The following is a 20,300-nucleotide window of genomic DNA, read 5'->3' as shown; positions in this document are numbered from 1 at the left end:
CCACATTCGCAGACTCCATCCAACAGGTCCTAAGAACATTTGAGAAGCATGGTAAAGGCCTGAGTTTTACCCATGAAATTCCTGACAACAACGAAATACGTTTCTTGGTTGTGCAAAGGACATACCTGCTGGGCCTATTTCCCGCGTGCTAACAAAGAGCTATTGCCCTACGACTCAAATCATTCTAAGACTGTGAAAAGAGCTATTGCTTCGCTTTGTCTGGAATCTGCGCTTCGCAGGTCGTGTCCACACCAAATGCATGCTAGCTTTAATAATCAGGTCAACCGCCTTTTGGCTGCAGGCTTCCCTTGCTCAATCATAGTGGCCATTGCTGAAACCCTCCTAAAGAAGTCTGGTGCCCGACAAAAAATGGCTGTCGCGGAACGCGCGCAGACAATGCCTGAGGTGATACCTTATGTACATAAGGTGTCGCATAACCTCAAAAAAGTGGCCAGCAGGCACAACGTGCCACTTGTGTTCTCGGCCCAAATAAGCTGGCGAAGCTGTGCCCACGCATTTGCGGCGAACGTGAGCGTGGATGCAAAACTAAACATGAAGTAGCCTATGTCGGATGTGCTCTAGGAGTGGTGTATATGATCCCCCTTTCCTGCGGAAGGTGCTATGTCGGGCAGACGGGGCGTTTCCTTAACGATCGTTTAAGGGAACATGCAAAAAACTTGAGGGTAAAAGACAAGCTGGCGAACTTAGTTTCGCATGTTCTGGAGTGCAAATGTGTGCCACGATTTAACGAGGCTAAGGTTCTAGGCAGAAGCGCAAGCAGAACATCCAGAGTCTTGCTGGAAGCTTTCCACATAAACAAAAAACGAGATCAGTGTGTGAGCGATGCCTCAATAGCGTTGTTCTCTGCGGAGCGGCCATTTCTTGAGACGCGTTTAAAAAATAACTGATTATTTTTTTAATTTTTTATTAGTCCTGTTTGTTTCTTCCTTTTTTCTTTCTCTGTTATTCACGCTGTCGATTACTGGCTCTTTGTGGCTTGCTGTGTTAAGATATATATCTTAACTTTTTTATATGAAAAAATGTTGACGCCCCTGGCTGTGTGCATGATATGATGTGACAAGGCTTTAAATACTTTCCCTGAAGCGAAAAATAAAACCAGTTGTTAGTAGCGCTCATCCCTTGTGTCGTCGTTCTCTCGCCGTGTTTGTCTTTTTTAGCGCTGACCTGTTTCAAATTCAATGTCAGGTGTTCACTTGCCTCCTCCTCTCTCCTTTTATCTAGGTAACAATTGTGTTTAGGCATGCATGCACACGCTTACAAATTGTTTTTTAGATTGGTTCCCTAGTTCGGATCTACCGAATTGTTAAACTTATCTGCTGCGTTGGTTCCGGGCTGTGTCATGTGGTGATTAGGTGTGCATAAAAGGAATGCTCGAGGCGTTTTTCGAATTGTTAAACTTATCTGCTGTGTTGGTTCCTGGCTGTGTCATGTGGTGATTAGGTGTGCATAAACGGAATGCTCGAGGCGTTTTTCGAATTAAAAGTTGGATGTCTGCGCTGTGTGTGTGTACGTGTTTCTTCTTGGTCCCCGTTTCTTTCGCGTAGTTCAATCATGAACGAAATCCACCAACTAGCCCGCCTCAAAACCCTTCTTGAATATTTCTAGTATACACGTTTCTGCTCGAAACGCAGCCGCGGGTACAAATACTGCAGTTCCTAATTCACTGGCGACTCGAAGGTGAACTCTAACCCTGACCCACAAACCCTGAACACTTTTAGAATGTCACGCATGCGAGCCACAAACAGCCCATGTCCTACAAAAATTAGATAATCATCAACGTATCTGACGGTTTTAAGGTGTAGACCCGCCAAGTTTGTCAGTCCTTGTCAACGTACATTAAAAAATGTCACTCAAGACTGGGGCGACGCTGAACCCAATGCACACTTCTGTTTTCTGTGCAAACAGCTTGCCCTACCACCCTACGAATGGGGAAAGCAAGCAAAATCGTAGGAGTGCCAAGAAACTATTCACTGACAGTCCATATTGTGTGATGAACACCAGCTCGTCATTGACTTTAGATAAAAACTTTCTTACACGTTTCAGCGGGCAGTCATGCGGGAGGCTCTAATACAGGCCTGCGACGTCCATACTGAAGGCCAAGCAATTGCTAGGGTTTTGCTTTTTTAGGAAGTCTACGGGGCATCAGAGTTGGGAATCCTCAAAGGGCGACAGGAATTCAGAGATGAAAGGTGAAGTTGTAGATATTTTGAAACGTCTTGCTGCCATGTGCTGCTTTCTGATACAATCGCTCTGAGCGGTACATCGACCTTGTTGGTTTTTTGTAGCGATAGCTACACTACGCCAGCCATTTCGCGAGGTGAGCGTGGCTGAGCGCTGAGCCGTGGACGTCCGCTCCGCCAACTGTGCGCATGCGCGGAGTGACGTCATAGCCTGCAGCTGGGTTGCGCGCCGCAGCCTCGCCGCTGCGCCGATGGTGGAGCAGACGCCGCCCGCCTCGTCAGTTGTGCGCATGCGCGGAGTGACGTCAGAGCCCCCAGCTGGTGCGCGCGCCGGGCGCCTACATTACGCTAGCATTTAGAGCCTTCAGCGTGGCGGCGCCGTGGCCACCGTGGCAGCTACCGGCGGCGCGGCGCGCCGGTTAAGCCTTGTGAAACCGAGTGGGGGAGAAGTGGAGGTTTCTGAGAAGGGAGATAGGTTGCTGCTTGATGGTGGTTTCTTTCAGAGGGGACACCTCGAAGTTCTCTACCGCTGACAGGGCCTTATCATAGAATTCGCGTTCCGAAAAAATGGTAAAGAAGCCTTCCTTCTCAGACAACACGAGTCTTAGGTCCTTTGAAAATATCCACTTCGCTACCGTGTCGACAGGACTAATAATAATTGGCTTTTTGGGGGAAAGGAAATGGCGCAGTATCTGTCTCATATATCGTTGGACACCTGAACCGCGCCGCAAGGGAAGGGATAAAGGAGGGAGTGAAAGAAGAATGGAAGAGATAGGTGCCGTAGTGGAGGGCTCCGTAATAATTTCGACCACCTGGGGTTCTTTAACGTGCACTGACATCGCTCAGCACACGGGCGCCTTAGCGTTTTTCCTCCATAAAAACGCAGCCGCCGCGGTCGAGTTCGAACCCGGGAACTCCGGATCAGTAGTCGAGCGCCCTAACCACTGAGCCACCGCGGCGGGTCGACAGGACTGCATTTGACAGATTTTGCTTTGGTGCGCTCTGGAACTTCCACGCATTCTGTAATGCAACGGGAGCGATCTTTTTCCTCCACATTTCTTGCTGTTGATATTGACATAGCAAGCTTTTGCGCATCGTCTAGTCTAGGCTCGATGGCATGCTTGGGGCCTAGCTTGAAATTACTGCTGATATTTTCGGGAACCTGCTGCTCAGCAAAAGTGAAAATATTTCCTTCTTGGAAGCCACTCTTTTTCTTCGTAGTCGGCAGTCGCAGAGGAACGTTCTTTCTTTCTCTAGTCCCTCGTCCATGGAGCTTTTCACAACACACGCTGTGTCCTTTGTCGCCATGTACCAAGTGTCTCTCTACTTGCTATGCTTTTCCATCCTATACCACATGGACCTCTATTTTGTGATATTCAGTGACCGAGGCCGCCAAGTTACGGCAGATATTGTAGAACTCCGTTTGTGCGCGTCGCTTTTTACACACTCGGCACCATATCACCGTCAAACAAATGTTTTGATGGAGCGTATGAGCCGGTCACTTGCTAACATGCTGTGCACGTATGTCGCGTCCGACCACATAAACTAAGACACCAATCTGCCATTTATCACGCCTGCCTTCAACACCGAGACAGTTGTGACGACCAGCTACAGCCTTTTCCTTATCCTATACACAATCTCTTTTCGGTGCACACCATATTCCCATAATTCGTCGATGACTGTTCGTGCATAGTCCAAAGAAGCTCGTCCGCTTGCAGATTCTCGTTTCCCAAAAGCGCTCCAAAGCTCGCTACGACAGCCGGCATCGCCATGTTACCAACGCTTCTGGTGATTTGGTGTGTCTGTGGTGGCCTCTCCGGAAGAGCGGCTTAAACCACAGAACACAGAGTGACTTAAACCACAGAGCCCCGCCTCCCACGCTGAGATCACTGTCAACCTCGCCCGTGGTAGATTCGGCTGCGCAGAGAGAGAGCGTGACAGCCCTGAAGACGAAGATAACAGTGCCGCTGCAGAACAAAAAGGAGGACACCATCCGACTTTCAGATTGAGCTCCTGCTTTCAGTTGAGCTTTGTCCAACCCCACCCGTTCCGTTCTCCGGCAATAAACACCCAGCGGTCGTCTGCACGAGCGCTGGCGTCGATATCTATGAGGTGCACAACAAATCGTCGGGGATTTTTTAGTGTGGTGGCGTCGACAGCAGAGCACTGCACGTGCCATCCCAGCGTTGCGGGTGTCCACGTGCGAATGGTGATTGCAAGGCGGGGACGACGAAGAGCGTGGCGAGCACGAGGAGCGGAGAGCTGACGTGTGAGGAAACCGAGGAATGAAGAGAGGCAGTGCAGCGGAGGTCGTGGCATTCAAGCGTGGAGGCGGCAGCCGTCGGACGTTGCATCTGTGCCGCCGTGGACATCTTTTGGATCACCGACGTCAGCCGCCTGCGTCCATTCAAGTGTGGAGGTGGCAGCCGTCGGACGCTGGGTCCGTGATGCCATGGGCCTCCCTTGGATTACTGACGCAAGCCTGCTCCGTCCCATTCAAGCGTGGACGTGGCAGCCGTCGGACGTTGGGTCCGTGATGCCGTGGACCTCCCTTGGATTACTGACGCAAGCCTCCTCCGTCCCATTCAAGCGTGGGCGTGGCAGCCGATGGACTGAGAATCCGTGCTGCTGACAGTTTCCTGGGGCTGGTGGCGGGAGTCTACCGTCGTCTTCCTGTGACTCTCTTCTGCCGCTTCTTTCGAAGCAACTCTACCACAGTTCAAGCAGATAAACAGGTTGCACTCTTCAGCTCGACCTGATTTCAGAGTGATTTGTTATGTTTTTCGCCTTCGTACTTGTCTTCCTCTTTTCTTATGCTATATTAATGTCTCTGATGAATGGAAGAGTTAAGTACTGGGGCGATTAAAGTTAGTTCAGGGCTTCCTCGTTTCATGTGGTTAGTCTTTAGGTACTTATAATCAGAGCCAGAATTCAAAGGAGACGTATTATGAAATGCATGCATGAACACTGGTAAAGCTTACGCGTTATTATCATTCATTTGCACTTGTTCTGAAGATAATACATCAGAATGAATGCTGAAGAAACCTTCAGCATTCATTCTGACCAAGACCCTTTTACCAAGAATTTCACCCCAGAAGAGCCGGGCACGAGGCCGGGGGAAATCTTGTACCCATTAGAAAACTGTTAGGCACCCGACTGCACTGGATATCGAACCCTGAACCTCCCGAATACGAGGCGGATGTAGTGCCTTGCATTTTCATGTGATAGGCACTACATAGGCCAACGCGGCTGATGTTTTAACGTGCGTCTTCAAGAGCACAATAAAAATGATGCCGATGGTTTAGGTCCGGTTAAACTTCGTTTGTACGCGATAGCTGACCCGAAGAAGACGTGACTTCGCTCGCGGCTTGTCGCTGTCGGCTTCTTGACGGCGTCGTTTGGCATTCCTGACTTCTTGGGCTCGTTGTCGACTTGCCTTATACCACGCCACAACTTCAGGATTCGTCGACGTGGCTTCCCGCAGTCGCCGTTGATATCGGTCGCAGTATACACGCGGACTTTCCGAGTTTTCACCCATCGTTCATCTGAAGAACGAGCTCTTCGCGCCCTGTGTTTATAAAGTGACCGAGCAATGGCGCGCATCTGTGTCCCAAATGCGCAGGCGCGCCGCAGCCTCGCTGGGCGGCGCACGCAGCAAGGCTGCGGAGTCGGCGGCGGCAGCGGCAACGGCGCAGCTCTCACGTCACGCACGGCGCACCTGTTGCTTGGCGCATGCGCATTAACGGCTCCGGTTCGGCTCGGTGACCTTGGCTTTACCTGGCGTAGTGAACCTATCGCTACAAGAAGTCTGTAACATTGCCACAGACCGCCATCTGGCTGCGCATTGTAAATAGCGACGCGGAACCATTGTTGCCATCCCTTGTTCGATAAGAAAATCAGTTTGTATCGAAACCGTAACGAACTGACAAGGATAATTATGGAAGCCTTGCAGCCAGCTCGGGCAAGAGATATGTCAATAGGGCGTCTGTCGTATTATTAAGGAAGGAGCTTGATTTCTTGGCTTAGCACGTGGCTTGGCTGTTTGTCAGCAACATTTACTTGGGTTTCTTCACTGTTCCCTTCCGCTGATTCAGAAGGGCATATATGTTCCTTTCCGCAGCAAACGCTGTGTTGAAAGTTAGTGCTTGTCCTGTCTCGTCGTCGTCTTTTTGTTCCTGCGCTATGTTTCTTTCATTGGATGCTGACACATCCTATTGAAATATCTTCAGTTCATCTCAGATTTACCACACACTGATCACAAGTCATCCACTTTGAAGTTGCTGCATAAGCTATAGCCAGAGTTCCTCGTTCAATTTACATACCTAGCGTGTAATCACGTCACCTAAAGGCATATATGCATCGCAGAGAAGTTGGCTCCTCCGCTCCTTCTGGGAGCCGACTGCTACCGAAAGCCTATTCCTATCGTTCTCGTGATTTTGAGCCTTCCTTATTTCTGTGGGAGCATTTCCATTGAAAAGTTGTTTTTTTATCTAGTACACGCAGTCCTATGACGCTGCGTCTTATAATCTCAAGGGCACAATTCTTGACATGCTCGGTTTGCAGCAGATAGCGTCAGACATGGTAGGTGCTCACATAAGTGTTTCAGACAGGTATTCGTCGAGCATCGGTACTACCAAGTTCCAATACTCGCTGCTGCAGTATTCATCTTATAAAAAAGCGAATTCGATAGCCAAAATTAACGCACGGAGCGTCCAAGCACCCCTACCGTCGTGACAGGAATGGCTCCTACTTGCAACAGAGGCACTTCTCCATTACAACTTTGATGTTTCGTAGACCATGACGGCGGACTACCATAAATAACCTCTGCTCCTGCATGCAGAATATTATACAGGCCTTTCCGACCTGTGACATTGCTGCCTGGACTGCACGTGGCGCTCTTTGGGAGTCGCGCTTTTGCGGCAGACGCGGTTGAGCCAGGTTCAAAAACTCCAGTGCACTTTGTCGTCGCCATTGGCGTAGGAAAATGCTGAGCAGCGTGGCGCTGTGCGGTCGCGGCCTGGCCTGGTTCCTGGCTCTGCTGGTGCTGGGCTCCCTGCTGGTGTGCCAGGCGCGCGGCGAGCCACAGGCAGGCGGTGACTGGAACGCCCTGTCCGGCATGTGGGGCAAGCGCGCCGCCGACTGGAACCGTCTCTCCGGCATGTGGGGCAAGCGGGGGCCTTACGGACCTTACCAGGTAAGCCCTCGAGAGGAATGCCATGTCAACCATCTCGGTTTGGAAGATGAAACGCCATGCTCCTGAAACACACAAGAGGAGTCCGGCCGGTTTTACGAAAAAAAAGGGGGGGGGGGGGGGAGATAGGAGTGCGCAACGAATTTTAGCGCGGCCGACATATTGGATTACAGAAACTGAAATGATGCCGCCATTTCGTCCCCTGACGTTATACTGATATAGTTCCACCTCTGCCCACTATATTGGACCATGATGTCCTCTGTATCCTTTGCTCTTCGTCTTGTACCTGCAAGAGTTAGAGGCCAAACTAGAGAGGAGCGGACTAAGCTTCAACATTTCTTTTTTTAAAGCAAGGGGAATGGATTAAACAGTCATTACCGGGACTAATGTACGCGGATGATATTGTGTTAATATGTGACAACAAAGAAGATTTGCAGAAGTTGATAGACATCTTTGGTACAGAGGGATATAGATTAGGTTTCAAGTTTAGTAAGGAAAAATCTGCAGTCATGATATTTAATGATGAGGTCGGCGAGCATAGAATACAGGAGTTCAGACTAGAGGTAGTGGTTGAGTACAAGTATCTTGGGGTGTGGATAAATAACGGTACTTATTATCTGACAGAGCATGAAAAATATGTAATGAATAAAGCTAGTAGGAATGTAGCTGTCATGAAAAATAGGGCACAGTTGAATTACAAAAGATAACAAGTGGTAAGAGGGATCTGGAAAGGTGTGATGGTTCCTCGTCTGACTATAGGCAGTGCGGTCCTGTGCATGAGACCAGATGTTCAAGAAAAGTTAGAAGTTAAACAACGTGGCTTAGGGAGGCTAGCTTTGGGAGCACATGGCAATACACCAAATCATAGGGCACAGGGTGATATGGGATGGGTGTCGGTCGAGAGCATAGAAGCTAGCAGTAAGATAGCATTTAAGGAGCGATTGAGAAAATTGGGGCAAAAGCGGTGGGCTAGGAAAGTTTTCAGATGCCTGTACATAAGGAATGTTGACACGAAATGGAGAAAGCGAACTAGAAAATTGACAAACAAATATCTGGACAGCAGTAGGTGGGCAAATCAGCAATTATCGGTTAAGATAAGGGTAAAGAAACAGAGAGAGCTCTGTGGACAACAGGGATGCTGACGAAATCGGCACTGGGAACATACAGAATCTTTAATCAGGAAATTGCTAAAGAAAATATCTATGATAATTTTGGGGGAAGCTCTTTGTTGTTTGTGGCCAGGACGGGAGTTTTCCGGACTAAGACGTACAGAGTCAGGTACCACGAGATAGACACGTGCGTTGCGTGCGGAGAGGAGGAGGAAACGGCTGAAGACTTCATACTTTTCTGTAAAGGGCTTCACGCTACAGCGGAAAGCTGCGGGATGATTTATCCGTAGCATTGGTGTTTAAGGACAGTGAAGAAAAAGTAGATTTTAAGCCGGTAGAAGCAACCAAGCGAAGGTTTAATGATTGGTGGCTAAAATCAAGACAAGAGTAAAATTTCACAAATCATGGCTAGGTTGCTTGAACCACCGCCCGATTTCAAGGGTTCAGCCTTATCCATCCATCCATCCATCCATCCATCCATCCATCCATCCATCCATCCATCCATCCATCCATCCATCCATCCATCCATCCATCCATCCATCCATCCGTCCGTCCGTCCGTCCGTCCGTCCGTCCGTCCATCCATCCATCCATCCATCCATCCATCCATCGATCCGTCCGTCCGTCCGTCCGTCCGTCCGTCCATCCATCGAGAATTGCTGTTTTCTAGTTGCGGCCACTGATGGTGCTGTGATCTCAGTGTGGTAGCAGAACCTTGATATCTCGAAACGTGCTGAATAAGAACTAACGCTCTTAATGTTATCACAATAGAAATAGTGAACACTGATAAACGAAGTAAAATGTACTGAACAAAAATTAGCAGTAAACAAAAAAACTCAAAATCTTGTTTTTTCTTAAACCCAGAAACACTATGACTTTATACTGCGATTTCTACGAGATTGATAGCCATTACATAATGTTATAATTTGCTTATCTATAGTTTGTTTTAGGACTTGCAGTCGATAGAGCAACCGCGCGTGAACCATGCGTAACATTTCTTGAATTATTAGCATTTTGGAAAGAACCTTGCTTTACTGTAGCAAGTAATGCAGTACCGTAGTGGTTTAAATATCTTCGTCATCATCACCAGCCCAACTACGTCACTGCAGGACAGAGCCCCTCCCACTCACCTCCAGTTAATCCTGTCCTGCGCCATCTGCGGCCACCTTATTCCCTCAGCCTTCCTAATCTCTAGTGCCCTCCGGACTCCTCTGCACGTTCTTTCGGAATGCGCTGTGTTATCCTTAGCGACCATCAATTATCCCCTCTCCGCACTGAATGCCCGGGCCGTGCTACTTTCTTCTTCTCGACTTCGAATGGGATATTTAATTCGCGTTGATTCTATAATCCACTCTCTCACTTTGTCTCTTGGTGTTACTGCGATAATTTTCCTTTTCATAGTTTGCTGCGCTGCTCTCAATTCAATTGTCAGCCTTTTCATAGCCTCCAGGTTTCTGCCTCATTAGTGAGTACAGAAAAAAACAACCATTAGATACTTTATTATTCAGGTATACGGGTAAGCTCATATTCGTGACCTCGTGCGCCTGTGAAATGCACCTCGCCCCATTTTTTTTTCTTCCTTTTTCCCAGCGAGAGCGGCAAATTGTCCTAGAGTTCTGCACGTTCCTGGCGATGGGTGATCAAATTCTTTAAACGTATGCCTGTCCAAACCCAGGAGTCACTGCGGAATCTTAGGGTTCATGCACGCACCAATGGTTTTAAATACCTGCTGTTTCTCAAAGTATTGCAAGAGATTCGTCTCTGGTTTCTGCGTCAGTAGTGAGGTAATCCATGAATATGGAATCCTGAGGAGTCCTGTTGTCTCTGGGCGCCGCTTTCCAACACATCTGAAACGGTGCTTAAGCATAAGGGTAATCAAGGGCTGGTTGCATCGCCAAACATAGTATCAGTCATCCTCTAGTTCACTTGGTTATGAAACGGTTCATCTGTCTTTGGTGGCGTTCGCAACCAACCTAAATGCAACGCATTCCTGTCGCTGTCACGGAGCGCTATCTGAAGAAGACGTGCTCTATGTCCCGCAGTCAGATTTGTTAGTTCATTTACGTGGATACCTGCTATGCCACAAAGGCATGTGAGAGTTCGAATAGAAATTATTGTTTCGAAGGTGTTTCATAACGGCACAGTAAATAATATATTCATTTCTTTTACAGTCTGCACAACAACATATCTGGGCCTGCTGTCTTGAATTTAATTTTTGAAAACGCTAGTATGACATTAGCTGCCTTTGAATGTGCACGTAATAAACTCCTGTGGAATAATTTATTGAATGAAACAACTAAAACCTGTGCTTTTGCTTCAGAGCAACCTCTTATCACCTGCGACGGTACACCATCAGGACAACCAGCAGTTTTACCCTTGACATTAGAAAGCAGCTTAATGACACCGTTATAAGTGACAGTGACGGTAGGCATGCTGTCATAAGCCACATCTTGTATTCCAGGTAAGTCATTGGTGTAAGCAGCAGAAAAGACGGATTTAAAATAGGAATTAGACTGTAGGCATTTTCATAATCATTGTACACTGTATTCATACAGACTGATAAATTAGGGATAGTCGCCGCCTCCTCGCTGTTGGCTTCATAATTTCCCAAAATTCTTTAGTATTTTCTTTTAACTTTGTGCCATGAGAGATATATTTACACTTTGTTTAGATACATTGATCTTTTATTTAATTTTCAGCCTAATTTTAGCATTGATTTAAAGGCAGACTGTTTGCTTACTACGTATGAAGCATACATACGACGTTTTTTTTTTTTGCCAATAACGGCTTGAATTTCCTTATTCGCCTATGGTTTATCATTCCGGCCTCGGCTTGATAAAAGTTTTGTAAGACTATATTCTCCAAATAGGCAACAAAACGTTCTTTTAAGATCAGCGTCAGAACCTCGAGAATATCATCATGTGGCTAAAATTTCTTTTGGCCAGGCTTCGTAATACAAAGCGTTTCAGTGGTTCTCACACGAACTGTTCATGAAAACGATGTAAGAGCTACACACCACTGCTTTTGAGGGTGGTCGTGATTTGAGGATTGTCCACTTATATGTGCGAAAAATAAATGGCTCACTGTTCGCATTATTAAAGTAATGGGTTGTAAACGATCCTTAGTGAATGTAAGGAAACACTAAATTCCCTGCCACAGTGTTCGTGTCAGAAGTGTGAAAAAGGACGCTGCCAAAGAGGTGTCTGTCCACTTCCCCGTCAGCGCCCGTCCAGCGTCGAAATCGCGCTTCAAAATATGCGCCCGCGGGAAGCATCGGGCCGCGTTCGCAGGCAGGTTCTTTAAATTCGAGAAGGCTTTCTTCGTTCCCCGAATTTCCTGTATCAGGACAAGAAGCTCCGATACAAAATCATGCTCGAGCGAGAGAAGCAGCCTCGTTGAGGAGCAGCATTTTTCGTGTCCGCTTAAGCCGGGTCTTTATTGCACCCCTTCTTGAGTAGGTAGTGGCCACTTACGCGCCACATGAGTAGGTAGTGGACACTTACTTAGGGAGCGGCCAATTACGCGCCGCCGACTTGCATCCCATAGGCGCGTAAGTGCCTCATCTGTACCACGAAGTGCTCATCATGAAGGAAAATAAGGGCCCGACGGTGGTACGCACGCAGGTATGGCTGTTTCGGTTATATGACCTGCTAAGAACTTGCACTCGGTTTTCTACAAAAGCACTTTGTTGTCTTAATTGAAAACAGCTGTATCAATTAATGCGATAGTATACGAGTTGTCACACCGAAACCGCACCGGTGTTCGATGTCACGAAATTCACTAACTGGCCGAAAGGGGTCACATGAACGTGTGGCGTGGTCACAGCCATCCCTGACGGGCCACCCTTATTGGTCAAGAAAGGTCACGTGACTGTGACGTCATCACAACGTGCCAGTCATAGCAGTTGGCAACCTGCGAACAAGGTTGTGAGCAACCTGCCCACCACCATGGCAGGCGCCAGTTAAATTATTGATTGGTCGAGAAAGGTCACGTGATCTTGTGACTTCCCTTTGGGATCTGAGCAATCTAGTTCTTTGCAACCACCTACCTACAGGATAGAAATAAAAAGTCAGAAGAATATGATATATGCAAATGTTGGCATAGTCACAGCATAGCGCATACCTGCTTCTTCAGGTGGTGCAATAGGAATGTGAGAGTTGATGGACCGAAAATTGCAAATAAGCTGGTGCAAACGTATATAGAAGTTGCAACATAAGCAGTGACAAACACGAAAAAATTACGAGGACGCTTAAACTTCGCCTTAAGAGTTGACGCAATAGCGCCTTTTCTTTATTTTACATTTTTTATTAATATAATAGAGAGAGACTCTTTAATGAAGAAACAGAGAATTTAGCCGGCGTTTCAATATCGCTGGCATTCTACTCTGCGTAGGGAGGGGAATTTGGGAGATAAAGACTGAAGGAGAGCAGCGTGGAAGAGGTGGGAAAAAAAACGAATTCTTCACTCAATTTCTTCACTCAATCGACCAACATCTTAGATCAAGACTCTCACCCAGAATTCCTCGACAACTCGAAACACTTTATCACCGACTTCGTCTGAATGCTGCATATACAAATGGCCTGCGATACCGTTTTGGACAAATGAACAGTCCGCATTGTGACAACTGTGCTTCGATAGAAACTGTGGAACATATCCTGCTTGAGTGCCCTGCGTATACTAACGAGCGTGCGTACTATGAACATTGCATGCAGAAGCTCTGCCCAGTGCCCCTAACAATGGACAAAGTTTTAGGCCCCTTAGCCTGCTTCAGGCAACAGAGACTTGCAATGAACTTTCTTTTTACATATTTAAAAGACATTGGACATCTCGATAAGCTCTAAATTCACTTGCAGGTTACCTTCATGCATTCTTCTTGCAGTGAACTTCGTCAGCCCATTCGTCGGACTATGCACTCCATCATTACATAGGTTACATCAATACTCGCCACTGCATCCTTAGTACCCATTTCATGGCTGCATTTTTTTTAATTAATATAATATCAGTGCACATCCCCAACATACCTTACTGCTCATCACAACCACAACGCATTCACTTGGTGCCCCTTGTTACGTTTGGAGGCGCCAGCATGCCAAGAATATTCAAGCCACTGGGAATCATCAATCGACAGAGGCTTCAAAGGGCCGTCGATGTGGTTGAAGCGCCACGAGTGCAGGTGGTGGCGTCTACAAGGGTCCTCCCCCCCCCTGCTGTTTACGGGGTGAAACGGCCCTCCGCTGTCTGAGAACGGCTTTGGTGAACCTGTCTTTAGTTCTCAACGCCGGACCCACCCGGGACATGTTTCTCCCGGACGGGACGACGGGGGAGCCGGCGAGCGGCGGGACTGCAAATGAGCTGTGGCAAATGCGGCAGGGTTTGACTAAGCCAACGTCGCCGGAATCCTCGTGTTTCGAAAGCAACTTCGTCTTAGACTGTGCTTTTCCTTATACGTGGAACCTTCTGCAAACTGCAGTGGCAACCTTTAGGTCCCACGCTCCACGTGAAAGCTTCTGCAAACTGCGGTGGCAACCTTCGTTCCCACGCTACCGCTGTGAAGTGCAGGTGACTGACCTTCGACGCTGCCATGGGACCCCCTGCAGGCTATTCATCACTGAAGCCTGGACAGCGCGGACCATAATCTGCCAGAAGTGGCAAGAGTGTGTGGCTGGGGGCATCCTGGAAGGCGGACCCGGAAGACTGGACACGTGATCTACATCACACTGATTCGACGCATTTTTAATGAACTAGATTCCCCAACTAAGGACCTGGGGACAGGGGACCCTATTTAAGCAGCGATCTGGCGTGTGTTCGCCAGCTCCCGATTCACTCTTTCGAACTTTGTAAAAATGTAAATAAACCCTTTCAGTCTCTTCACCTCGGAGCCCCTCTCATCTCTTCGTCACCCCCACATCAGCAGTCTCCCGATCCGGAACCCGGGGACACCGACCTTGGCGAGAGACGGCACAGGCAAACCAGGGGCACGCATCTAACACCCTCTAACACGCTGTACCTGAACCTGGAAACTGAACCTGGCAACGTTCAACGCTAGAACATTATCAAGTGGGACTAGCACAGCAGTGCTGCTCGAGGAACTAGCGCGTATTAAATGGAATTTCATAGGGCTTAGTGAGGCTGGGAGGACAGGTGAGGTGTATATAGTACTAAAGGGTGGGCATATGCTGTGCTATCGCGGATCAGCGGATAGCCGAGAACTGCGTGTGGTATTCCTCACCAATCATGATATCGCTGGCAACATAGAAGAGATTTATAGTCTTAACGAGAGGGTGGCAGCTGTCGTAATTAGGCTTAAAAAGAGGCACACGCTGAATGTAGTGCAGGTCTATGCGCCTGCATCCAGCCATGATGACCAGAACGTTGAAAGCTTCTATGAAGACATGGAATAGGCAAGGATCAAAATGAAATCACAGTACCCTGTACTGTATGGGCTTAGGTAGGGGCATCTAAGGCAAAGGCGGGATAACCGCTGGCCCTTCAGGGTAGCGGAGTAGGTTTCAAGGGAAGGCTAACGTAGCACGGGACGCCAGAAAGTTAGTTGGGCGGATGAAATTTGGAAGTTTGCGGGCACACAGTGGGCGCAGCTGGCAAAGAACATGATTAATCGGAGAGACATGGGAGAGGCCTTTGCCCTGCAATGAGCGTAGTCAGGCGGAGGAGGGAAGAGAAAGAATAAGACATTGTCCGACCTACCGTCGCCTCAGCTCTGGTTCTCTACCTAACTTTGCCTAATTTACCTAGTTTTATTTGAGTATTCGAGGACGGCTGCATCTTCAAGGTGGTACTGTCCCTAAGGGAAAAGAACGGCTGCTCCGGCGCCGGCATGTCTAAAGGGACCATGCCAATCTTTGGAGGCTGGCTCAAAAGAGGCGGCCATGGCTTCCCAGACGTGGAGCGACGAGAACATGGAGACGATCACCCGTCCTGCGAGAACTCATCGCTCAGTGGGGATGAGTCAACGATCGTGGACGGTGACGAGTCAGTGGTAGATGTGGCTGACGTGGACAACGAGGGCTTCAAGCTGGATAGTCATCGCAAGCAACCAACGGTCGGGATCCCGGTAGTGGCTGAGCCCACAGAGAAAGGGGCTCATTTAAGAAAGAGGAATTCCATCTTGCTTTTCGCGGCCATTCAATCACTGCTGGGGTCAGCTCAGATTCGTAGTCGGTTCACCATGCACGGGGCTCTTCAGCTGGATGTCTCGACGGAAGAGCAGGTAGACAAGCTCCTGCAGTGCTCTCAGATGGGTGACATCAAAGTTAACGCGCGGTTGCCACATTCCTACATGAAGAACACCTGTGTTATTGAGGGTGTACCAAAGTGCCATGCAGAAAGCGACCTACATGATTATTTGAAACCACAAGGTGTTCTGAACGTGAAACGACTCGAGCGTCGTGTGGAGTCTCCAGAAAAAGAATGGGCCCCGAAACAATTGATCTGGGATTCACAAAACACGCAGTTGCAGACTTCACTGAAGCTGCTCTACGGTGTTTTAGATGCCAACGGTTAGGGCATGTGGCCGAAGTTTGCACAAAGGATTGACGCTGTAAGCGGTGTGGTTGCGACAACGACTATAAAACCTGCAAGGCCGATTTTGCTTGCGCCAGTTGCGGTGGTGATCATCCAGCGAGTTTCGGAGGCTGCCCCTTCCGTGTGAGCGCTCTGAACCATCGAATATCCTTCATTGCTGGTCCCAAAACCCAACCGACTGAGACGCCTGTGCCACGATTAGACGAGTTCCCTGTGTTGGGGCCTGCTGCTGTTGCGTCACCCAACAACGCCCCTAAGAGACCTAAGTCCAGCATGACGCCAAGGTCCATTGCGTGCGTGTCGGTTGTTCGACCTCCAGCAAAAGTGTCCATGTTCCTGAGCGACCGGATCACAGCCAGACTCGACGGCAAGGGTGACTGTGATATGCACAAGTGACAAGAAAACCAGCTACTGCGGCCAAGAGTGCGTCCCCGTAGGCATCTTTTGCGGAAGTTGTGAGTGCGTTGCCCAAAATAAGGAGCTCAAAATTCAAGGTGTGTCTGACCTCCTTCATGTTATGTTTGGAGCTCTGCGTTCACATGTTCCAGTGATGCCGCCTGGAACATGTCCCTAATTACCACCTTCGCAGCGAACTTCCTTTCTATTTATTTATTTATTTGAATCTCAAGAGTCCCTGGCGGGACATTACATGAGGGGTGGGCGCAAGAACGGAGGATAACAATGAATGTTTGTCGAGAATTGGTAACGCGTCCCCGTCTTTTCGAAGGGCAACGCTATCGCATGCAGATTCTAACAAGAGGACAAGGAAACAAAGAGATCAAAGAACACAAAACGAAGCCGTATTTATAATTAAAAGGAAAAAGGGGCCAATAATAAACGGACACGAAAACAAGAAAAACACACACTCAACATGCATGCAGCACTACAGGATAAAAAAAGAGAGTTCACCAGGTACTGAGCGTCCCAGGCGAAGCGGGGATGCCTTGCAGACAGGGCGGACGCGGGTGGTTGTAGTGGGAGGCGTCGCTGGCGCTGCGTCGAAGGAGGCGGCGGAAGGGAGCCAGGTGGTAGTAGGAGCAGAGAACACAGGTAGACGCCGCTGGTCTCCCGTCAACAGCCCGAACAACTTGGCAGCCGCAGGAAAAACGTAGCCAGGTCCCGTCGACGGCGTCACGAAACGCCAGAGGGTTACATCAGGCTATCAAAGAGTGCCTTTCGGCAACCCGGGCCCTCAGTCCATTAGCTGCCACCTCCACACTTGCAAAGAACGCAGGAGGCGTGCGTCGGTGATCCAAGGGAGGTCCACGGCAACACGGACCCAACGTCCGACGGCTGCCACCTCCACGCTTGAATGACACGATCTCCGCTGCGCTGTCTTCCTTAACACCTCGGTTTTCTGACACGTCAGCCATCCGCTCCTCGTGCTCGCCACGGTCTTTGTCGCCGTCGCCTCGGACACACCCTTCGCACGCGCACACGCGCAAGGCTGGGCTTGCAGGCGCAGCGCTCCGCTGTCCGACGCACCACTGTGGACACACCGCGTTCACAAATCCTCCGAGGATCGTTTGTGCACCTCACAATGTTACGTGGGAATCATGACGATCACATGGCTTCCTCGATGGCAGTGTTGAAATGGGCAGGATCAGAGATTAGCGCTAAGTCGCAGGGAAGGTCATTCCAGTCGCGAGCTGTCTACACAAAAAAATGACTTCTGGAATGTAGTAGCGCGGGCACGATGTGGGATGGCGCTGTTTGGATGGCCTGTGCATGGTGCTCGACGTACTGGTAGAATGGCCTTAGTGTCACGGGGTGAACAATGGAAAAAGCTGCGATAAAGGCAGAGACGTGAAATTCGGCGATGGGAAGCGAGAGAAAGAAGTTGTAGTTGGAACTTCAAAGCGGATATGCTAGCGTATCTAGTAGTTTGAAAGAATAAAGTGAGTGGCACGATTCTGAACTGATTCAAGGGCTGAGATAAGGTTAAACTGATGGGGGTCAAATATTGCGCAAGCGTATTCATGTTTAGGTCACACAAATGTTTTATAAGTTAGTAATTTTAAGGAAGAAGGTGCCATGCGTAGGTTACGACGGAGATACCGAAATGCTCTATTATATGAATTTATTATATGGTTAATGTGGCAAGACCATGATATGTCACTAGTGAGGTTAATACGAAGATACTTAAAAGAGTTAGTGGAAATAATGGTAATATCGTTAACTTTATATGTAGGCAGAGTATTATTTCGGCGGCGGTGAAAAGAAATTTGTACAGTCTTTGTAATATTTAAGGACATTAGCCACGTTGTGCACCACTGCTGTTTGTTATCCAGGTCATTTTGGAGGGTGTGCGCATCCTGGGCTTTAGCTGTGGGACGGTAGAGCACGCAGTCATCGTGAAAAGGCGGATGCAAGATGCTAGATGTTAGAAGGCAAATCGTTAATGTATATTAGAAAGAGCAAGGGGCCAAGAACTGTGCCTTGGGGTACTCCTGAAAGAACGTGTGAGTAAAATGATGAGAAGCCATTAGCGGAAACAAATTGCATGCGGTCGGTTAGAAAGCTTCAAATCCAGTTCAAGACACTAGGATGAATGTTTAACAGAGACATTTCAAGTAAAAGGCGTGAATGGGGTTCTTTATCGAAAGCTTTCTCGAAGTCTAGAAATAGTGCATCAGTTGGGATATTGCGGTCAAGATAAGAATGAATCTCATGCAGGAAAAAGGCTAATTGGGTTTCACATGAGTTGTCTTTCCGGAATCCGTGTTGTTTTTTATGAAAAGAGTTGACCGATGTTATAAATGTGGCAACATTAGAGTAAATGACGTGTTCCATCATCTTAGAGCGTACACTGGTAAGCGAAATGGGTCGGTAATTACCTGGGGATGATCTGTCACCTTTCTTAAAAACTGGAATGACCTTTACATTTCGCCAGTCATGCGAAACGGAGCCAGTATCAAGCGACTGTTGAAAAATGAGGGTAAGAATAAGACTGCAAACGTTTTTAGAATTCTTTAAGACTTTGAAGTTAATTCTATTGATACCGCAGGCAGATGAACATTTTAGCGAGTCGATTATTTTAACAATACTATTTGCGTTGAAAGTGATGCCATCCATTGGTGTATGCTGCAAAGGCTTAGGATCAGGGACATCATGAGTTGTTTCATTAGTAAAAACTGAAGAGAATGCATGGTTCAAGACATGGGGTGCGTCAGATACGCCTACTTGTGAGCCAGTGCTGTCAATGACAGAAATAGTATTATCTACATCAGGGGTGAGTGTTTTCCAGGAACGCTTAAGGTTGCTTTGTAACATTTCAGGGAGCGTAGTGAAAAATAACCGGTGTTTAGTTTGGATGGCGAGATCGGAATATTGCTTGGCAGTGGTGTGGTATTTGTTCCAGGCGAATTTGGTGTTATAAAACCATGGATCAAACGCAGTAATTCTGATCTGAACAGAGACCAGTTCAACTCAGTAGAACGTAAGTGGTATGTAGAAGCAAAATGGTTATGGAAAACAAGAAGGTCACGATTCATGCTAATGTAGTCTCCTTTGTCATATAGCGTTTGTACTTTTTGGATTTGAGGATTTTCTTAACGCTAGTAAAAACGGTAGTGTGGAGAACAACGTGGTCACTAAGGCCTGTAACGTACGAAGGAGCACAGAGTTCGTCAGGGTGAGTAGTCAAAATAAGGTCAAGAATATTTGATGTATGGTCAGTCGTGCGGGTGGGTTCAGAAACAATGTGAGACAGGCCGATAGTTAAGCATGTGCTTAGGAATTCACTAGACGCCTGACTTTTTGTGTCGTGTGGAACATATCATTCCAATATATGGACGGAAAGTTGAAATCGCCGAAAAGCAAAATGGGGGTGCGTGGGTAAGACGAGATTAGCGAATCGAGCGTGTCATGAAAGACCATTACGAATGAACTGTCCATATCAGGCGGTCGATAGCATATACCAATGAGTACACGAGGAGATGAAGCATGACAGTACTCCCAAATCATTTCCAATGAGGGTGCTACGTTAACAATGGAACAATTTAGGATGCATTTGGCAGCGATAAGAACGCCGCCGCCACGGCAGCCGTCAGGTCTGCCTTTCCGGAATATATCAAAGTCGGGAAATTTTGGGCAGGATTTCGGAATCAGGAATCTGAGATTGATAGATTTAGACATTTTCGGCTAGCACAACAACGTTCCTGGATGATGAGCTGATTAGACTACATAAGGAATCACGCTTGGGTATTATACTGCGAATGTTAGTGTAAAAAAGCGACAGATGATCGTTTTTGGACCG

General features: G+C 48.0%; 1 protein-coding gene across 1 annotated transcript in view; it reads left to right on the top strand.

The window, feature by feature from the left end:
- Window positions 1-20,300, top strand: part of Mip (Myoinhibiting peptide precursor) — a 581,927-nt gene that overhangs the window by 450,020 nt on the left and 111,607 nt on the right. The window contains exon 3 of the mRNA XM_077664070.1: window positions 7,182-7,395. Within this exon, the coding sequence (XP_077520196.1) occupies window positions 7,186-7,395 (210 nt within the window). The 5' untranslated portion in view covers window positions 7,182-7,185. The remainder of the gene's footprint in view (window positions 1-7,181; window positions 7,396-20,300) is intronic.

Source organism: Amblyomma americanum, chromosome 4 (assembly GCF_052857255.1).
Source record: "Amblyomma americanum isolate KBUSLIRL-KWMA chromosome 4, ASM5285725v1, whole genome shotgun sequence".
Taxonomy (NCBI): domain Eukaryota; kingdom Metazoa; phylum Arthropoda; class Arachnida; order Ixodida; family Ixodidae; genus Amblyomma; species Amblyomma americanum.
This window is presented reverse-complemented; position numbering and strand designations above follow the sequence as displayed.